Genomic DNA, 19,637 nt, shown 5'->3' on the forward strand with positions numbered 1-19,637 from the left:
TGATATCTTTTCTTGAATACAATTGGGGTTCACGTTTTTCACAGATGTATCCCAGAATCCCCTCGATGGCTCATCGCTAACGATCGTCTTGACGAGGCTCAAACCATTATCGAGCGTTTTGGAGGAAAGAAGAAAAAACCCTTAAACTCAGAGGTGTTACGAGCACTGTTGGAGGATGTCAGAAGAAACCAGTTAGAACGAGAACGGGAGGCTACAAAACACACACCAATTGACTTGTTTCGTACGCCATAGCTGAGAAAATGGACGCCGATTATCTGCTATCAGTGGTATGAAATGTTATTCATGTTTTACATAATACTTTAGCCAAGTATTGTTTCACAGTAGATGGTTTGAACCCAGGAATATCAGGTAATTCGTATAGTGTAACTCCTGGTAAGATTAGTTCTGAAAAAAGAAAAAAAAATGTTGTTGGTGACTGACAACCTGAGCAGTAGTCATCTTCAGAGTCAAGAGAAAACTTGTTTCTCGGTCCATGATTTTTGAAACCGATCGCAATGTTTTAAATTCATTGGTCAGTTTTGTCGTGATGTGTTTTGCTGTAAGACTAGTGTAAAGCTCGTCAACGGTGATGGTCAGTTATAACAAGTTTCGATCCGACTGTTGTTTCGATGTTGTTTAAGTCAAATATATAATGAGGTCGTTCGATTTGGAGTCCGTTAAGTTCTTCGGTTTTTTCTACCAAGGGAATGAGTCGTTTGTAAGATGCCGGTAGTTGTTAACATCTGTTTAAGGCGTTTGTTCTAAGTTGGCTCACCAGCAATCTGGAGTATGTCGTTGAAAGTAGTTAGTACTTATATATTGTAGGTTGAGCATTTAGCGTGCCGAAAAGTCCCAGTCGATTCTGTGGCTGGCAAGTCGTTTTAAGCCAGATTTGCTAGGCTAGGCCAGCTCAACAATGGGAAACGTCTATGCCAGACCACTAACATACATTTTCGTAAAGATAAGTTAGAGCATACACGCTATGTTGGAGTACCTTAGCTTGGGTTGGATCAGATGATTGTGTCCTTGGCGGAAATTTTAGCCATTATCCCCGTCTCCTACACCTTGACAAAAAAATATGTTAAGATAAAATCTTAGTTCAAGCTAACCCCCTCAAACCACAATCCTAATGGGTTTTCCTATATACTAGGCTACCTCGTCTCCAAATAAAAGAAAAAAGTCTGAGTCTTTCTTGGGATTGATAGGTAAATGGATCGTACTAGCTCTACTGTCGCACTAACACCTTTCCCTGACAGTTGTTTCTTTAAAGAAGTTTTAAATAATTACTTTCAATGACGTTTGGACTTTGTGAATTCAAATACGCTAGACCTGTGAATTCTTCAGACTTTCCCTTGACATTTTAGGACAAGAAAGCGAAATGTCGCAGTAATGAAAACAACACTCTTAAAAAATTGTTGGCGAAAATTCGCCGAAAGTCCGTTTGGAGAGAAATTTTGTTAGTTTTTGCAATTTTTCCAAGCTTGAAATACCCTGCTAAAAAGCTTCGAAATTTGTACGCATTATTTGTCCACATAACTAAATCGTACATATAACCTGAACATTGATTTTGCAGGTTTGTCGTGGCGCTAGTTAGTTTCGGGATGTTTATATTTATCTCACAACTGGTTGGTGATCTGTACGTCAATTATACCATCATGGAGGTTATTACAACTCTCAGGATACCTGTTACGTGGATCCTTTACCTAAAGTATGGAGTAGCATTTTGCATTTTTCCTGTAATTTTTCCTGTAATCTAACCTTTTGGAAATGCCGTAAATCTTCAATTACATCGTTGCACAATGTTTTGTCTTTTTTTAAGTAGTTTGTGTAACTGAATGGTAAAATCTCTTAACCAAGCTTAACATGTATACCATCATGTTTTTTTTTTTATAAATATCTCACATTTCGACAGTATCTACTAGAAAATAACAGTTTGTAGGTTATTTGTCTCATTTTACCCTAGAGTCTTAAAAAGAAAATGCTGCCTTTGTAATGACATCTGCAAATGGTTAGATATTCTAGTCTTCTCGGATAAAGACAATAAACCGTAGGTCCCGTCTCACAAGCCTTGCACTTGTAATAAATTCTGGACGTTAAAGAACCCACACACTCTTCGTAAAGAGTAGTGGACGTAGCCCCCGGTGTAGTGGTTTATCTCAATTTCACCATCACATATAGGGGGCATCATTACTCATTCCTTCATTACTTGTAAACTGCACCATAAGCAGTCTGGCAAAGTCCCCCAACCAGTGTTGTAAATTATCCCTGAAAAGCCCTGAGGGTAGTGAATATTAAGATATATACGATACGATACTAGCTCCCACGGGTTATCTGCAGCTCAGTGCAACAGCGTCCAACCGGTGTGCAAAAAGTCATAGATTTTACTACTGTTCAGAAAGTGCTCGCACTTTTTTCCGAGTAGCTTATGTTACTGACTGATAAATGTCTTATCAGTGCTCTACTTGGTTTTTCTTAGATTTGGTCGCCGCATTTGTCATGCAATTAGCATGATCGTGGTAGGGATTACCTTCTTACTGGTTTTGCTGGTGTACCAAGGTAATTGAGCATAATCAAACGGATATTAAGCTCGAGCCTAATAATTAAAGCACCTATACAACAAACCTAAAAATTCCTTAAAATACCAGACATGTTTACAAGGCCGTTATTTGTATGTGGCATTATATTAAATAAGTAGTAATATTCTCTCTAATGAGAAATTATAAATGCACTGTTAATAGTGCCAAGAGATAATCATTTCGTGCAATATGTAATTTCAGATTCTCCCGTGGCAACCACAGCACTGTCCCTTTTTGGTTACCTGGTGATTGACTGCACTTGGACGAGTGTTTATCTGATAACGTCCGAGCTCTTTCCGACCGTGCTGAGGTAGGCTTCATTCATTAACTTCCTCCTCCTTCTCCTCCTCCTCCTTTTCCTCCTCCTCCTCCTCTTCTTCCTCCTCCTTCTCCTCTTTTTTCTTCTTCTTCTTCTTCTTCTTCTTCTTCTTCTTCTTCTTCTTCTTCTTCTTCTTCTCCTCCTCCACCACCTCCTCTTCCTCCTCCTCCTTTTAATCCTCTTCCTCCTCCCCCTCTCTGCGTTTTCTCCTGCTGCTGCTCCTCCTCCTCCTCCTCCTCTTCCTCTTCCTCCTCATTCTCCTCCTCCTCTTCCTTCCACTCCTTTTCCTCGTCCTCCTATTCCTAATATTGTAGTTTTTATCTTAACGCGAAATTAATTTTAACTTTTTAAGCTGATGTCGATAGGTTTTAATACCTAATTTTTTTTCAACTATATGATGTTAATATTTAACCATTTAAATGTATTGTTATTTTTTATTATGTGATACCTGTAAACTAGCTGATGGGCTGTCGCAGCCCTTGACACTTAAAGTTTGGTCTGTGACAGTACTAACATAGCTAAGTGTGTTTACACAATAAAACGCTATCCAGCTATCTCTACCCTACTTCGCCAACACCAACACTTCCTTCGCCACAGCCTTCTTCACCACCACTTTGTCCTCTTGCATCTCCTTCTCCTCCTTCTCCTCTTCCTCCCCCTCCTCCTCCTCCTCCTCCTCCTTCTTCTTCTTCTCCTCCACCCTCCTCCTCCTCCTCCCTCCTCCTCCTCCTCCTCCTTCTTCTTCTTCTTCTTCTTCTTCTTCTTCTTCTTCTTCTTCTTCTTCTTCTTCTTCTTTTTCTTCTTCTTCTTCTTCTTCTTCCACCACCACCACCTACTTCTTCTTCTCCTTAACAATTTTTCGCCTTATCCTTCTCCTCCTTCCCATCCTTCTACTCCTCCTTTGCGTACTGATCGTATGTTCATCCACGGCGGAATAATTTTCTTTTCTCGAAACTGCGAATATTTTAAATCCAAAGCATCCATCTTCCAAGTTGCCTTCTAGACCGCTACATCATTCTTCTTTCTTGTTACAGGGTATTTGTTGCTCTGTCAGTCCAGTGGTTATCCTTAATGCACGTGGCGAGCCCGATCATGTTTAGTAAATTCTCTCCGGAAACCTGCTTGCTCTCATAGCTGTTATTTTTGCTGACTACTCACGTAAACGACATGTATACATGAGAGGGTAAGAGGGTAAAAAGAGCATTATCATCCTTTCTGGGGAGCATCAGGCCTCGGTTGTTTTTGTAAGCCTTACAATGGGAGTTCTCTTTGTGTGTTGCAGGAACACAGCTCAAGGAACAGGATCTTTGAGTGCTCGGGTTGGTGGAATCTTAGCTCCATACGTCGCTTTGATGGTGAGTGTGTATAGTGCACTGGAACACCTCTCAAACTGACCTGGTAAAACGTCAATTCGATGTCTGCCAGGAATTCGATATAAACCTCGCTATGGCAGACAAATTCCACAGAAAAAAGCTTTCCCGATTATTTAGCAACCGAAACATGTCCGCCCCTAGACTGTTCCAGGCTCTCGGAAGGACCTGGAACAGGCTAATCCACTCCCGTCCTCCCCCAACACCCGCACATATACATGCAAAAAATCCCCCAAAATGGAGCCAATTGGAAATCATGCGACACAAAGATCAGAAAGACATCTTTTTATCTTCTATAGTCGCATCGGCAACGTACTCTTGTAACCAAACATTACATTTTTTTTTAAGTGCGTCAAGCTTCGGTGTGATATGTTGGTAGCGAGTTCGTACAGCTTCTCGACATGCACAGGCTTATATATGTTCCATTTACCTCCCCAGGGCCAGTTACCAGGTCTCAGCATTGCGTTTCCAGTGGTCATTTTTGGTGTGGTCGCAATTCTTGCTGGGATATTGACGTACTGGATTCCAGAGACGCTTTTCGCACCAATGCACCAAACCGTCGAAGAAGCAGTAGCGGCTGAAGATGATTATGCGATACCTTGCTGTGGCAAAAGGGTTCACTATCGCAGGCTCAAATCACGCCAAGTTATATGGCTTTAGACGTGGGGTAGAAATTGAAGGGGCGTAGGGTTTGAGGAGTTGGGTAATTTCACTGAACGCTTTCGTGCGATCATGATTATAGTGCTAAAAGTAGACCAAAATCAAGATCCGATTTTTTCTTCGGGGCGTGTTCGGCAACCATTTCAGGGTTAGTCTTTTTGCAGGATGATTATGGGATACCTTGCTGTGGCAAAAGGCTTAGTCCACAAAGAAAGTTAGGTGCTGAAAAAAGCAATGCGGTCCAGATGGAAGATATCACGAAAGAATAGCGGATGACTGAAGTCACGTCACTCATCGCGCGCACATTTTCCACTTTCCGAAATGTAAAATTAGAGATATGCCGGACTGAAATATTCCATTGTGATGTTATAGCACTGCAGAGTTCATGTTGCGCCTGTCTGCGTACGTTATATTTTCGGCGCGCAATTAACAGCCAATCAGAAGCACTATATGATTATACGCAGTGTACGTCATCAGTATGGAACTATTTTGCGCCAACCCTCTGACGTCTGTCGAGTCAAGGCCAATTATTAGAGTCGTTACTTTGATTAAGGGCAGGCGATGGGATATCGCTACTTTAGTGGAGTTGCTGCTTTCAAAGGTCGCTATAGAAGTTCATTACTTTTGGAATGCCGAAAATGCATGCTTTATAACATGGTTCGATCCATCTAGTAAATATAATTTTGTGAATTTTGAAAACATACACCCAACAGGCATATAAAATAAACAGTTGTCTTTAACATGTGATGAACATCATGAGGAAAAACAAATGATATAGCAAGGGCAGTACAGGGATATGGGTGGGTCAAACGATGAAATATCCTTGGAGGCCTGCTAGAACTTTTCTAATTCCCCATACCACATATCTCATACCCATTCTCCATTCCTTATTTCCCCTTCTCCAATCTCCATACCCGAATCTATACACTCAAATCCCACCACCCCAATCACCACCACACCGTTATACGATCCCTGTTTCCCGTTCTCCGTTTCCATTTCGCTCGATACTGCACTGCTGATAATACATGAGATACTACAAAGACCAACATAGCGTTACAAACTTAACTTGATCTGGCAAGTCAACAACGCGTATTTGTGTGCCATAAGGTCACCAGTTATTGCGACCTCAAAGTTAGTCAAAAGTTCTCCTGCGAATTATTAGAGCTTTTTGTTGAAATTTTCCAAAACAAAATTTATAAGTTAGAAGTCGAAACTTGCAAACTTGACATCATGGCAATGTTAAATCTTTAGTTTTGAGCATGTTGGAATTCGGAGTTTGTAAATATTGTCAGCCATTGTTTCGGAGCTCTTTGTTTGTATGACAGGTTGACATGACAACGTCCGATTGATGTTGAAGTTGGGTCACCCCTCCTTTACTAAGCACTCCAAATCCTATTGCAACGGAAACATTTTGGTTTAGCAAGACATTTCAAGGGCAATCGCACACCATGCGCAATTCAATTTGCCTGTTAGTCTCGGAACTTTTAGTTTTGTCGGAGATGGAACGCCATAATCTGCCATACTAACAGTATTATCGTATTTCACTGATAACCCCTCAACCTAATCATGTCATTTGAGAGAACAATGCCACGGTATGCTCATCTCAGATTCCACCAGCATAATTTATTTGTAGTCATAAAAGTAACGACCCTGTAGTACACTGCATTGCACTGAGAGATCTTTTTGCATATTCGAGTGTCAATTGAATAGAAAGGTGAGTTAACGCGTCTGTTTTCTTGGGAGGGAAGATATTGTGAAGGTTGTTTTGTAACAGGTTAAACAATTTAACTTTTTGTGTTACACAGTGTTTGGATAGAAAGATATCATTGTATTACCGCCACAATAAGCTAGAATGGGTTCCAAATTATCTCTATACCCCCGATCGCGACTATTTTCTGCATGCACCCATATTCCGTCCGTGTCTCCTTAAGAGTGCAATAATGGTTATGTTAATTTTAATGTTTGCAAACAATAAAGGCCTCAAGAGACAACTATTTGGGGTCAGGCCTTGCAAAAATGAAAGCTCATTAGCGGCGGTATTGCATTCTTTATCACCGACCAGGAGGGCCCCTGCTCCGGCAGTTGATTGTCCACCAACTTTATTTCAAAGCTATCTGCAAGCAAAAATCAGAGAAAGAAGGTATAGCTCATTTAGCCAATATAATAGAATTGACTTGACATAGAAATTTCCGCGTGAAAAATAAACTTGTGATAAACCCTTATTTTCATGTGAAAGGTGATCTTCACGGGCGCACTTAAATTCGAAACAGAGGTACAACCCCTCCCGGAGGGGGGGGGGGGGGGGGGTGGTACAAAGGACTGTAAAATGGCTTATTGTGTAATGTACAGCATTTATAACCACGGTAAAACTGATGCCGACTACTTTTCTTGCCGTCGCTACGGACCGATCCACTTTTTATTGCGCGGGACGCAATCTATAATATTGCGTGATAAGTTGACTGTTCTGCTTTTTAGGCTATACAAACAACAGGATTTGTTTTTATTGTTATCAATTTGCAACGCTCTCCCTCACGCTAACTTTAAATACTATTTGCACTTTGCACTTAACCTTTGTAAAGTGCAAGGAAAAGAACCAGGGCGGGTAGAGTGGGGGCGAGAACAAGCAAATAAATAAAAGGCGCATATGGACGATCGTTCGCTTATAAAAGCTGAAGTATGAAATCCTCGCAGCTGTTAGAAAAATCTCGAACTGTAGCGAAATTCGACGCTCTGATCCTTTCGGGACAATGGATGCGATGCTATTAGTTGACAGGTCTTCACGCGAACGTGCAAACAGCACGACACAAAATTCCGTGCGTAATCCCGCTCTTAATCTATTTACGTTCGTAAAGCTGTAAGGTTATTTTAGTGGTCCTAAACTGTAAATAACCGGTTATAAGGGACCCGTCATTGTTAACTTTATCGTTTGGGTGGGGGCAAGGTTATTTCAGTTTTCGGGTGAAACTCACTTGCATTGGCGGTGAGTGAAATCCCGAGGTGAAACAAGGGGTCACAAAGTTAATCAGACACTGATTTCATCTTGTTCATATGGTGTGATGATAAGATCCATGCCGGAGATTAATGCCTATAATAGCTTTAATGCTTCAAATTCTCAGTCACTAGTGGGTGAAAACTTCACAATGGTAGCAGATACAGTTGTAAAAAATTTATTGGGGGATGGGGCGGGGGAGTCCCCTTAATAGCGTTTTTAAAAGCCCCCCCAAGATGTAAAAGCGACAAGCGACGCGGCCCAGAGTCGTGCATGGCGACACAGGAATTTCTGAACAGCGACACTGAAATGCGACAGCAACACAATAAACTCTAAAGAAAATGACAGCGACATGATTGAAAGTTGCGCATTTACTATAAATAGCTATCAATTTAAAGGTCAGTAAATACAAACGTGACTCAGGGTGCAGGAAATGGCATTTCTGAAAGCTCAGATTTCTCAGGTAAGCCGCCATTCCCACACACAGATTCGCTTCTCTTGATTAATTTTTACCTAGCCCGATAAAAGTTCGGCTAAGGCCCTCTGACAAAACAGTTTCTCGTCGACAAAAGAAAACGCCAATGATGTTTACATCCTAAACAATGACACAAACTGCCAAAATGCCGCAAAAAATCGTACTTAAAATAGAAAAGGAAGGCAATCAAAACAATCTTTCGGTTACTTTAGAGGATCTTTAGAGGAATAGCCAGCGAGCTGGCGCCAGTCAGCGGGGCCGCGCGCGCGATTTCTCGCTCTCCCCGACTGACTAGAACGCCAAGCTACGCTGGCTATAGAGGAAAAACGGGAAGCTTCGGCGGCATTTACCTACACTGCGAAAAACAACAGCGATATTTGAGCCTCTCTATGGGTACCCGCAGACTTCGTTTTCTTCGCATTTTTCTCTTCAAATCTTCGATTTTTAAAGCAAATCTTTCGTTTTATGGATTAAAACTGCGTGACAGTGTAGTCAGTTTAATTCACAGCTGAAAAAATATCTCATTTCACAAATTACATGAATAACTATTTAAATTCATGAAAAGAAAACAGTTGCTGAAACAATAACAAAGAAAATTAACGATTGTTTGGATTTGTTGCCGACGTTGTTTTGTTCGTTCAGTGTTTGATGTAATTTATGACATTTGCTTTTTTTTTAAGTTTACTTTTATAAGAGCCTACAAGATCGAAGCTGAAATATTCGCTTCAATCTGGATATCTTCGTTTTCCCGCGGTAATCCTTGATTTCTTCGAAATTATCCATTATTATAAAAGGCCTCATATTCACTGCCGTTGGTTGGGCTACGTGGGTCTTCAGAAGCATGCAAAACAGCAACTACCTTGGAAGGCCTCGTTTACTATGATGTGTAGGGGGACAGGGGGCGGGAGCCCGCGAGAAAAGCTGCGGGAAGCGGGAGAAGGGAGGGCGGGAAGTGGGATCCCTAAGGTGGCGAAAACCGGGAGAAAACGAGTAAAATTTCGCAACATTTTGTTATATTTCGCAATGGATATGGGATAAAGAGGAGAGATCGGCCATGAAAAGGGGTTGGGGGTAGGAGTAAAACATACGGGAAGCGGGAGTGAAAGGCTCAGGAGGTGGGAGGTTCAGACCCCCTGTCCCCCTCCACTATAAAAGCCACCAGCACCTAAAATGATTGAATTTCAGGGTTGCTATTGTCTTGCCTAAATACTCTTCAGATTTTGCATACAAATATATGGAAAACTTACAGGCGTCGTAAAACAACGCGGGGAGAGACTTTTATTTGGAGCGCGGGCTCATTATTGATTTTAACCGGAATACTTTCCTGATAGTGGACGGATAGTGTACAATTGCAAGTAGCTTCGTACCAGGGGGAGGGGGGGGGGGGAGAGGGAAAGAAAGTTGGCACTTTTCTTTGAATACATAGCAGTGCTGGAAACGGTGCGAGTCATCAATCAAGCCGTTGCTAAGAAAGACGTTGGACCAAAGTTTTGTTTCAGAAGATTAAATTCAATGACTGCGTGCGTGTAAAATGGATAGTCCGGTTGATGTTTTACGCCGCGAGATGTTTTGACAGACAGATTCTCACCTGATTTCACGTCAGAGAATTTTTGGTGGGGGAAAACAAGGAAAAATCTGTCTGGTTAAATTTAACAACCAAAAAATGGAAATATTCAAAACCATTAGAGTTTTTAATTAGTATATTCACAAGCCACTTGCCAACGTCACCGTACTGAGCACTTTTGTTGTTTTGATCCGGAGACTCAAAGAAGAATCAAAATGAAATAGCATTGTGTTTGTGCACGGTCAAGACCAAATACGCCCTTAGCAACCATCGATAGCTACTGCGTAGTCTCGGGCCCGGCACCGCTATGATTACTTTTTGAGTCGTGTAACAAAGGAATTCCCCCCTCCCCTGCCTCGTACGCAGACGTTCTTTAAGGTCAAATAACGTCTGCTTAGGAGGCTAGCGTACTAGAGGAGTACGAGGGGCTTACAGCTGGGACTCTACGGTCTCTGGGGAGGGGTGGGACATAAATGCTATGGGTAAAGGGCCTTCCAAAGTCTTTTTAATGTGTTTTTGTCTCCATTTCCATTAGGTGTGATGGCTGAAAGTGCTAAGGCTGAAGACGAGCAGAAGACATTTGAGTTTGACGACATTTTTGAACACGTGTCGTCTTTCGGAAAATACCAAATATTTTGGCTGGTCTTTACTGGCTTTGTGTTGGTTTTTCCAGTTACAACTCAATTTACTTTACTGGTATTTGCAAATGGAACCCCTGACTTCCAGTGCGTCACGCCGAATGTCACGTGTGACGTAAAGAAATGTTGTGACCCATGTAAGGCATACGAGTTTAAAGGACCTTTTCACAGCACCGTGTCAGAGGTTTGTATTAGATCACAGAATCATGGAAAATATTAGCAGAGGCGGTCCAGCCTTGGTAGTTTGGGGCCTGTCTGCTCGTGGGGGGGGCCCCCAAATTTTCCCGCCGGCCCTCTCCTTAGAATTGTTGTCTACTTTTAAGAGCAAAAGGTCGCAACCTTTTGGGAAACAATTGTCAATTTTTTACTCCAGACTTACAATAAACTGATTGTTGTCCAGAAAAGAAATTCTCAAATAATTCGTTAAATTCGCTGCGGAATCAAGCTATTCGCTTAAACAGTCCGGTACCCATTTATATTTCTAACGGTGAATAGAGGCAAATTAACCCTTATCCTACCAACAACATTTGCAATTAAAGCAACTGACAAAAAAGACAAATTCATGAAATCTGGAAAAAATTGTCCAGACATGCGAACTTTGGTGAATGTTTATTATCACTGGGGGTCGAATTGGACCCCACCTGGTAGGATGAGGGTTAAAGTGCCTTGTTTTTGTGTAGTCAGAATGCAATCGCAATGGTCCCGACCAGACTCGAGCTAGGACTTCTCGATCCTTGTTTTAAACTGGCAAGTAAGGACTGTAAGCTTTCTTTAGTTGTAGCGAATAGAATTCATTAGATTAACTTTTCCTTCTTCTTTCAAGTGGAACCTGATCTGTGACCGCGCATACCTGGGTGCCACTCTCCAATCCGTTTACTTTGCTGGGATGCTGGTTGGTTCATTTGTGACCGGGATGATATCAGACGCTTGGGGCCGAAAGAAATGCATTTTCGTCAGCAATGCTGTAATGGTAAGCTCAAGGTAGTTCCAGCCTCGTTCTCAGAGTCTTCCTGTTAGCAAGGGGAGAAAGAAATAAAAATAAAAAAGGGGGGAAATATCTCTCTAGGCGCTATAAAAAAAAAAAAAAAAAAAAAAAATTTTTTTTTTTTTTTTTATAAAAAAAAGAGTTCTCTTCCATCTTATTTTCCTTTCCGCTGAGCAAAGCACATTCAGGATCGTAGTCAGCAAAATTAATACCAATTAAATATATGAAAATAACTCCCAGTTGAACAAGATTGATTTTTCTCAAGAAATGGCTTATTTATGAAACATGTTAAAAAACGCGTTTCAGAGATTCTACATTTCAAAATTTTCCGAAGGCATGCCCCCAGACCCCCCTAGCAAGATCTTGCCTCATCAGTGCTAAAAGCCTGGCTGCGGGCTTTACATAAATGAATGATTTTTTTTTTTCCTCCTTTTTTTTATTTTTTTTGCGTGCTAACGCGGGCTTCTGATACCATGTATTACTTTCTTTTTTTCAGGTTATTGCGGGAATAGCCTCGGCCTTTGTTCATTCCATCCCTTTGTTCGCTGTTCTTCGTTTCATACTCGGTTTCAGTCTCACAGGAGTCATGTTGTCGCAGTACATTTATGTCATGGAGTTGGTTGGGCCAAGCAAACGAACAGCTGCTGGAAATTTGGAATTTTTGTTCCACAATGGATTTCAACCGACGTTTGTACTTATCGCTTACTTCCTTCGTGAATGGAGATGGCTCATCTTAACTACAATTGTCCCAGCAGTGCTGTTGTTTCCTTTTTGGAAGTGAGTTATATGTACACACGTACCCATCATCCCCTTCCCCACGAGAGTGATGACGGAACTTCATTTTAAGAGATGTTTATCGGGAAACTTAAATTAAAAAAATTGCCCCAAATAAAAGATGAAAAGAAAACATTTCTTGGGGAGTGGGATTGAGCTGCCTATAGGAAATGCAATTTTCGTAAATGCAAATCTTATTCATTGATCGGGTGAAGTGATAGTCATCGACCTTATAAGCCAAGTCCCAGACAGAAACTACGTGTTGACAATAAGCTCCTGTTTGTTTTCGGCTTAATTTAAAAACATACCATGGGGTGGAACTTTTACAAATTTAAAATACGCCAGACACCAAAAGCGGCGTCAAAACACAATCATCAAATCCCCCACCCCCGCCCCCCCCCCCCCCCCCCCAATGTAGGACGACCATTCCTGTTGGAAGCACAAAGAGTCTCTTCCCCTTCTTCTTTCCCCCTTCCCCTTGGGCATCTATGGAATGGACTTCTTGGTACACTAATAGCAAAATCTGGGTTAGTCAGTATTGAAGCTAACAATATCAGACACATTTCCAAATTCCAATTCAACCTGGGTAGAAGACCCGCATGAAAACCAGCTACAGCTGATGTGGCTTCCTCTCTAAATAAAGTAATTTATTATCTTTATCTTATACATCAGTTTGTGTACATAAACTGTCCAGTTACTAACAGGTCATCAAAACTTGGTCCTGAAATTATCATAAGAACGGCATGGGCCATTTTGGTAGGCTTATTTACAAGAAATTAATTATTCCTTTAGATATCCTCGACTTCAATGTCCAATTTATATAATGGTGGTTCATATTCCGTTGTAGGATTTTTCCCGAATCCCCTCGATGGCTCATTGCTCACGATCGCCTGGAAGAGGCACAATCTATAATCGAATCTTATGGAGGCAAGGACAAAGACAAGCCTGTCAACTCAGAGGCGTTAAAAGTTCTCTTGGAGAATGTCAGGAGAGACCAGTTGGCACGTGAACAAGAGGCTAAGAAATACACACCGATCGACATGTTTCGCACACCAAAGCTGAGAAAATTTGCGTTGATTTTTTGCTACCAGTGGTATGTTCTATTGCTAGTCATTCATTATTTTAGCAAAGTACTTTTCACCTCCGAGCAGCCAAAGAGAAACAAACTGCCTTCGCGCGTCGCTTTGTTTACCGAAAGAGATGTTTTGGTCCGCTTTGGTCCAATTATTCACCGCAGTGTCGGTGAATGTGATAGATATTTAGCTCGCCGCGTGGATATTACCTCGCCGCGAAATATCCACCACTATTCACCTCCACTTCGGTGAATAATTGTTAATTATTGTCTAATATTATAATTGTTACATGTAACTGACGTCGCTCACGTCACACGACTCTGGTCACTCGATTCATCCATTTTTAAAACACGTCAAAAGCTAAAGCTAAAGCTAATTATGGTTGTCGGTTTGCGGGAACATTCCGTTTTATCTGACGGCTTACGGTTACTGTTTTTAGGAGAAAACGAAAGCTTTTTGATGGTTTCGGAAGAACAAAATATGACGGCCCCGGGTTTACGGAATGTACGACCCTCTATATTACTAGACCCTCATTCTTGTTATGCATGTCAATACATAGCAGCAGATATTAAGACGTGTCACTTTATGTCCCTTATGCCTCTCAAGTCACGGACGTGTCTCTACTTTTAGCTATAAAAAATCAAACTGAAGGTCAAACCAAAAACAAACATGACTTTTGCCTGTACTTTTGCTGCCAATCTTGCACGAAAAGTATGGTTAATGAATAATCGTAGTTGAAAAAGTTTCGTAAATAGCCACTGATCTATCTTGTTTCCATTGCAGGTTTGCCGTGGCGTTGGTCAGCTTTGGAATATTTCTATTTGTCAACCAGCTAGTCGGTAATATCTACGTCAATTACCTTATCATGGAGGGTGTAGCAGTTTTTAAACTTCCAGCAACTTGGTACCTCTTCTTAAAGTAAGGGATCGTGTTTTGGTATTCTTTTCTGTGTCTTTCCTTCTACCCTTTTAATGACGTCTTTCTTCGAGCGCTGAAATCCTCGCCCGCTCGAGGACGTCTGTGATTCCATACTAGTTATGCAACGCTTTCAAGTGGTATATTATGGAATATCGCACGAGTCACTTGTATTTACTTGGAATACACACGAGCCTTTAGGCGAGTGTGTATTCCAAGAAAATATAAGTGACAAGTGGGTTATTCCATAGTATACCATGAGAAAGTGTTGTGTAACTATTTTTATACCATGCCATAGAAAATACGATTGCTAAATTCCGTCGAGAATGAGATCGCAGCGCACGATGGAAAGGTTGGGTTGAATACCGTCGAATATACAACAGCTTTCCTGAATTCTGATTGGCTGTATTTTCCATGGCATGGTATAAATACTAATAAGGTAGTTTTAAACCGAATCGTGTAGTGCACAGCCGCCCTCTCTAGAGGGGGCAGTTTTACTCAGGCTAGTGGTTTCTCTAATTGGCTGATACTTCTGCCGTCCAACATCGAGTCCGGCATAGAGAGCTTTACAGAGAGAGAGCTACCTCTCTATGAAATTTCTTTGGTAAAATCTCACACGCCCCCCCGGAAGGGGAGTTTTTTCATAAATTTAGTATAGGTGTGTGCCGCAAAGGGTCTTAAAGCTTAAACCATTTAAGGATAGAACATCGAAAAATTGATACCCCTTTTAGGGCCCAACACAGAAAATAAAACCTTAATTAAGGGGAACACGATAGCTTAGAATTATATGAACAGGTCGTTTTTATTTCTTTTTTTGTAGCATGGCAAATTTAAGGGATAGTTTAGTTTTATCAGACCATTTATTTTAAGTTTAGCTGGTCGTTTATGAATTGCAATTTTAGTTAATCATTTTCGAGGAACAATCTAAGTATCACACCCGGATCACAATGTCAAAACAGGCAAACTGATACTCTTTTTAACGACTGAGAACCTCAAACACCATGCCCTACCCCGAGGTACGTACCTATATAATTCTATAGGAGTATCCCCACTCCATCCCCGGGACACCTCTCAATCAGAAGAAGCCTTGAGCTAGCATATTGTTTTTCCATCGGACTAAAACTCAGTGTTTTTCTCTCTAAAGGTTTGGTCGCCGTGCTTGCCATAGCATCACCATGTTCTTGGTGGGGATAACGTTCATATTGGTTTTGATACTGTACAAAGGTAACAGATTAAAATAAAGAGAGAAGAAGGGTCTCTTCCAGGTTTACATGAGAGCCCAGATGAGTTTCGACCCGGGATAAATTTCGTCCCGGGATGAAAGAAATTTTCATTTTACATGAGCGTGTTCATCCCGGGATGCCGGGACGTAAGTCGTCTCGCCCGAGTTGAATTCATCTCGCCCGTGCTTACATTACATTACATTTCATCCCGGAAGGACTGTTTACATGGCGTTTTTCGTCGCGTTTCATCCCGGTGCTCAGGACAGGGATGAAATCGGCCCGCAATCAGTTCATCCCGGGACGAAATCATGTAGACAGCAACAAGAAAATGACCAGACACCGAGACGGATTCATCCCGGGACGAAAGTCACTCGGCTGTGAAGAAGAACTCAACAGATCAAAAAATGAAACGGGTTTAGAGAGTCTGTGAGGAAACCTTACAAAATTTTGGGGGATGGACCTGTGATGAACTAGAAATCCACGGAGGGTAGCAACATATCATTATGATTTTTAATTCATTGTACATGAAACAGTCATTTAGTACTTTTTTCATTTTATTTCAGATCATCCAATGGCAACCACAGCCCTATCCGTCTGTGGATACCTTTTTATTGACTGTACTTGGATCAGTGTTTATCTCATCACTTCTGAGCTTTTTCCGACTGTGTTGAGGTAAGTTCTACGTATGGTCATCATCATTCATCATCATCACCAGTGCATGCAACATCATGATCATCACCAAAATAAACAACAAGAGAGGCACCAACACTCATCTTCCCACATTGGTTCACCACTTCTCAGTTGAAGCCAAAGCGATTGAACTACTGGTAGCTTCTGGTAAAGAAGAATCCGTCTGCTTTCTTCAAGTGATTGGCCGGCAAGGTTGAAAATAAACAGAAACATATCAAATATTTATGGCACTCTAATTAATCTGAACTTTCATCGACAAAGTACTGCCGTCGCGCAGAGAGCTCCTGAAGTATTCTTTGCTTTGTTTTCAATTTAAGTCAGCAAATGCCAACTGCCAATTCGATTGCAGTCAAATTGCTGAAGCATTCTACTTCAGAAATTTAGATTAAAATATCCTAGGGTTCTTTTAAATCAAATTGATCTTTTGGTCCGTCCTGTAAAATTATCTTCCACTACTCTCTTCGTTTATTGCAGGAACACAGCCCAGGGCACAGGATCTACCACAGCTCGGGTTGGAGGAATCTTAGCTCCATATGTCGCTTTGATGGTAAGTCTCTCGGCAGGGAAGAAGGGGCACTCCATTAGAACAAAAAAAAATCGCCATTTTACATGGCCTTTTTTAGACCAGTGTCCGGCTCTTTCAGAAATCAAACATAAAACTGATTCAGTGGTCACTGAATTGTTCTTAAGTAACGTTACAGTGAAGCAAATTTACAAATACATTTGGTTCAGCAAGGTTTCAAAATATGATTTGGGGGCTTTGGATAAGATAAAGTTCCTGTGGGATTTTGTTAGCTTTTAGAACCTTTTACATGTAATATGGCTAAATATGACTGGTTTACCTCTTCTGACGTCATAAACTGAATTATTGCTCTTCCGTCCCCAGGGTCAGTTACCAGGTCTCAGCATTGCGTTTCCTGTGGCCATATTTACCGTGGTAGGAACTCTTGCTGGGATATTGATGTACTGGATTCCAGAGACGGTGTTCTCGCCAATGTACCAAACCATTGAAGAAGCAGAAGCGGCTGAAGATGATTACGGATTGCCTTGCTGTGGCAAACGACCAAGACAAGAAGTGGGTGAAGAAACCGATGCTGTCCAGATGAGAGATCTGACCAAAGAAAAGGAGTAAAGCAAGATTGAACTGAAAGCACTAATCACGCACTCATTTTCATTTATCCGGGTCTAAACTTTCCATACTGATGACGTTGCATTGGTGATGCAGGGGGGGGGGGGGGGGGGGGGGGGGGGGGGGATCGGGGAGGGGAGAGGAGGGGGGGACGCTTGTGGTCTTAAGGTGGGTTTCCACTGACGCGTAATTTTTTACCTGCGTTTACGTGCGTGAAAAAATTTAGAGACAGGGTATGAGCGACTTGCGTACAAGTTTAACCCTATTCTCGTTACTTTCTACTCTCCATATCCTTTCTTCTGGCCGAAAACGTTTGGACGTTATCATTGGAAAACTCTGAAAAGGGGACCTTGATCAATTACAGGTGTATTGGCCTTTTTAAGCAACGATTTTGCACCAAAAATGGATCGTGTTTTTCTTTGATTTGCCCTGTCAGAGTGCAACCGATATTCAAAACTAACAGTTCTGTAGAATGGTCAATCCAATCTTTATCAGAAACTTATCCCAAAAATTTACTGACGTGCTAATTGAGACGTCACAAGTGGTTCGAAGATCACGCCTCCAAAGAGCGCCTAAAATGCGCGTTTGGGAGGGAAACGGTTAAGAAAGTCGTTCATGCCCTGTCTCTAAAAATTTGCACTCACGTAAACGCACGTAAAAAATACGCGTCAGTGGAAATACACCTTTAAGGTTTAATAGTTATGGGATCCTTGTTCGAGTACTGCAAGGAGTCATTCCGATGCGTTCTTTGGCAAGAAACTTATCGCGAGAAGGGATGTTCTTTACTCCTGCTATTAATACTACTTACAACTCAAAACGATTTGCTATAAACCGATTCTTTACCGATTCGTTCACATTTTTCAACACGAGAACTGTCGGCTAGCGCGCTACTTGACGAGATCGAAAAGGGCTTAATGAGAAGCGATTCATGTGGAATACTGATGGAATGATGTCCAACGTCTCTTTTTTTTATCTTAACCCCACCCCTCCGCCCCCACCCCCACCCCCCCCCAAAAAAATACAATTTTTCGAGTTGTCTGACATTATACAAGGTCAGTTACATAATCATACGAGTGTACGCGCAAGGGTTTTTTTGTTTGGTATTATAGTATTTCTCTGTTGCTAAATTAGATTAACCCTTGCTAGAAGGAGGTCCTGGTTGGGAGAGGAAAATTTAATTAATGATTTAGCTAATAAAGTCCCATTCTCGCCCCCTCTCGCTCTGGGGGGCGAAGAGAGAGAGAGGTTGGGAACGAGGTTGATGATTTGATTAGATAAAATTTTAAAGGAGAAGTTCACTCCAGAATGGTCATTTTTTTCTTTACACCAATGAAACGTTTACACAAAGATGTGCTATTCACCAAAATTTCAGCCTCCAACGTTCGCTATAACCCTACGAAATCTTTCCCAAAACTCGACAACTGAACGCCGCCATCTTGGAGCTGTTAATGTATGCGTGACGTCAAAGAGCTCATCCTGAAGTTTGGCGGGAAAATTTTAATAGTCGAAACTCCTTGTTTTTTGTATTTCTTGGAGCTCTGTTTGAGCAAATTGGAGCTGCTCAAACAGGCATTTTGACAAACAAAAGCCACTACGAAGAAACAAGGAGTTTTGAGCCAGTTTCGAGTATTTAAATTTTCCCGCCAAATTTCAGGCTGAGCTCTTTGACGTCACGCATACATTACCAGCTCCAAGATGGCGGCGTTCAGTTGTCGAGTTTTGCGAAAGATTTCGTAGGGTATAGCGCACATTGGAGGATGAAATTTTGGTGAATAACATATTTTTGTATAAACTTTTTATTAGCACAAAGAAAATAAATGGCCATTCTGGAGTGAACTTCTCCTTTAACAAAGGGAATCTATAAATATAGCCAATCAAATCAACCGTGTTAAAATCTCATATAGTAAAGAGATTTTAAAGGACCCTAATCATCCACGCCTTTGTTTTTGTTAACATACGAGAGTTTCGGTATTATATATATATATATATTACGCAGACAGTGTCTAACCGTAAGGGATCACTGTAAAACTGTTTAAGGTAAATAAACAAACTTTCAATAACACAACCTACAGCAATGTAATAAGATTTCGCTGCATCATATTATTTTCATAATTTCGATAGCATCTAAAATGGCGCAGGCTTTTTAGTGTCCTTTAAACGGCTGATTTGCTTCGAATTTGCATTAGTATACAAGCAGAATTCTTCTAATAAATCATAGCACGTGAAAAGGTATTTTGTTATTCTACATGTCTCCAGT

General features: G+C 41.3%; 1 protein-coding gene and 1 pseudogene across 4 annotated transcripts in view; both read left to right on the forward strand.

Moving 5' to 3' along the window:
* LOC144642680 (organic cation transporter protein-like) overlaps positions 1 to 5,665 on the forward strand; it is a 54,134-nt pseudogene extending 48,469 nt beyond the window's left edge. Inside the window, exons 5-10 of the transcript XR_013568764.1 lie at positions 45 to 287; positions 1,574 to 1,708; positions 2,477 to 2,556; positions 2,778 to 2,886; positions 4,178 to 4,250; positions 4,704 to 5,665. The product of XR_013568764.1 is annotated as an organic cation transporter protein-like (transcript). The remainder of the gene's footprint in view (positions 1 to 44; positions 288 to 1,573; positions 1,709 to 2,476; positions 2,557 to 2,777; positions 2,887 to 4,177; positions 4,251 to 4,703) is intronic.
* A 109-nt stretch (positions 5,666 to 5,774) lies between these two features.
* Positions 5,775 to 19,608, forward strand: LOC144642676 (organic cation transporter protein-like). Of its 3 annotated transcripts, none has more exons than XM_078501703.1 (10): positions 5,775 to 6,639; positions 10,489 to 10,775; positions 11,415 to 11,561; positions 12,073 to 12,353; positions 13,198 to 13,443; positions 14,207 to 14,341; positions 15,483 to 15,562; positions 16,125 to 16,233; positions 16,726 to 16,798; positions 17,138 to 19,608. In XM_078501703.1, exons 2-10 carry the CDS (start codon positions 10,494 to 10,496, stop codon positions 17,381 to 17,383), a joined length of 1,599 nt encoding a protein of 532 aa, XP_078357829.1. In that variant the 5' UTR covers positions 5,775 to 6,639; positions 10,489 to 10,493; the 3' UTR covers positions 17,384 to 19,608. The 3 variants fall into 3 exon arrangements, with proteins under 3 accessions (XP_078357829.1, XP_078357827.1, XP_078357828.1); XM_078501701.1 differs by lacking the exon at positions 5,775 to 6,639 and adding an exon at positions 8,167 to 8,377; XM_078501702.1 differs by lacking the exon at positions 5,775 to 6,639 and having other exon boundaries at positions 10,310 to 10,775.
* Positions 19,609 to 19,637: the final 29 nt, after the last annotated feature.

The sequence above is a fragment of the Oculina patagonica genome, chromosome 2 (genome assembly GCF_052425735.1).
Source record: "Oculina patagonica isolate OP01 chromosome 2, crgOcupat, whole genome shotgun sequence".
Lineage (NCBI taxonomy): Eukaryota > Metazoa > Cnidaria > Anthozoa > Scleractinia > Oculinidae > Oculina > Oculina patagonica.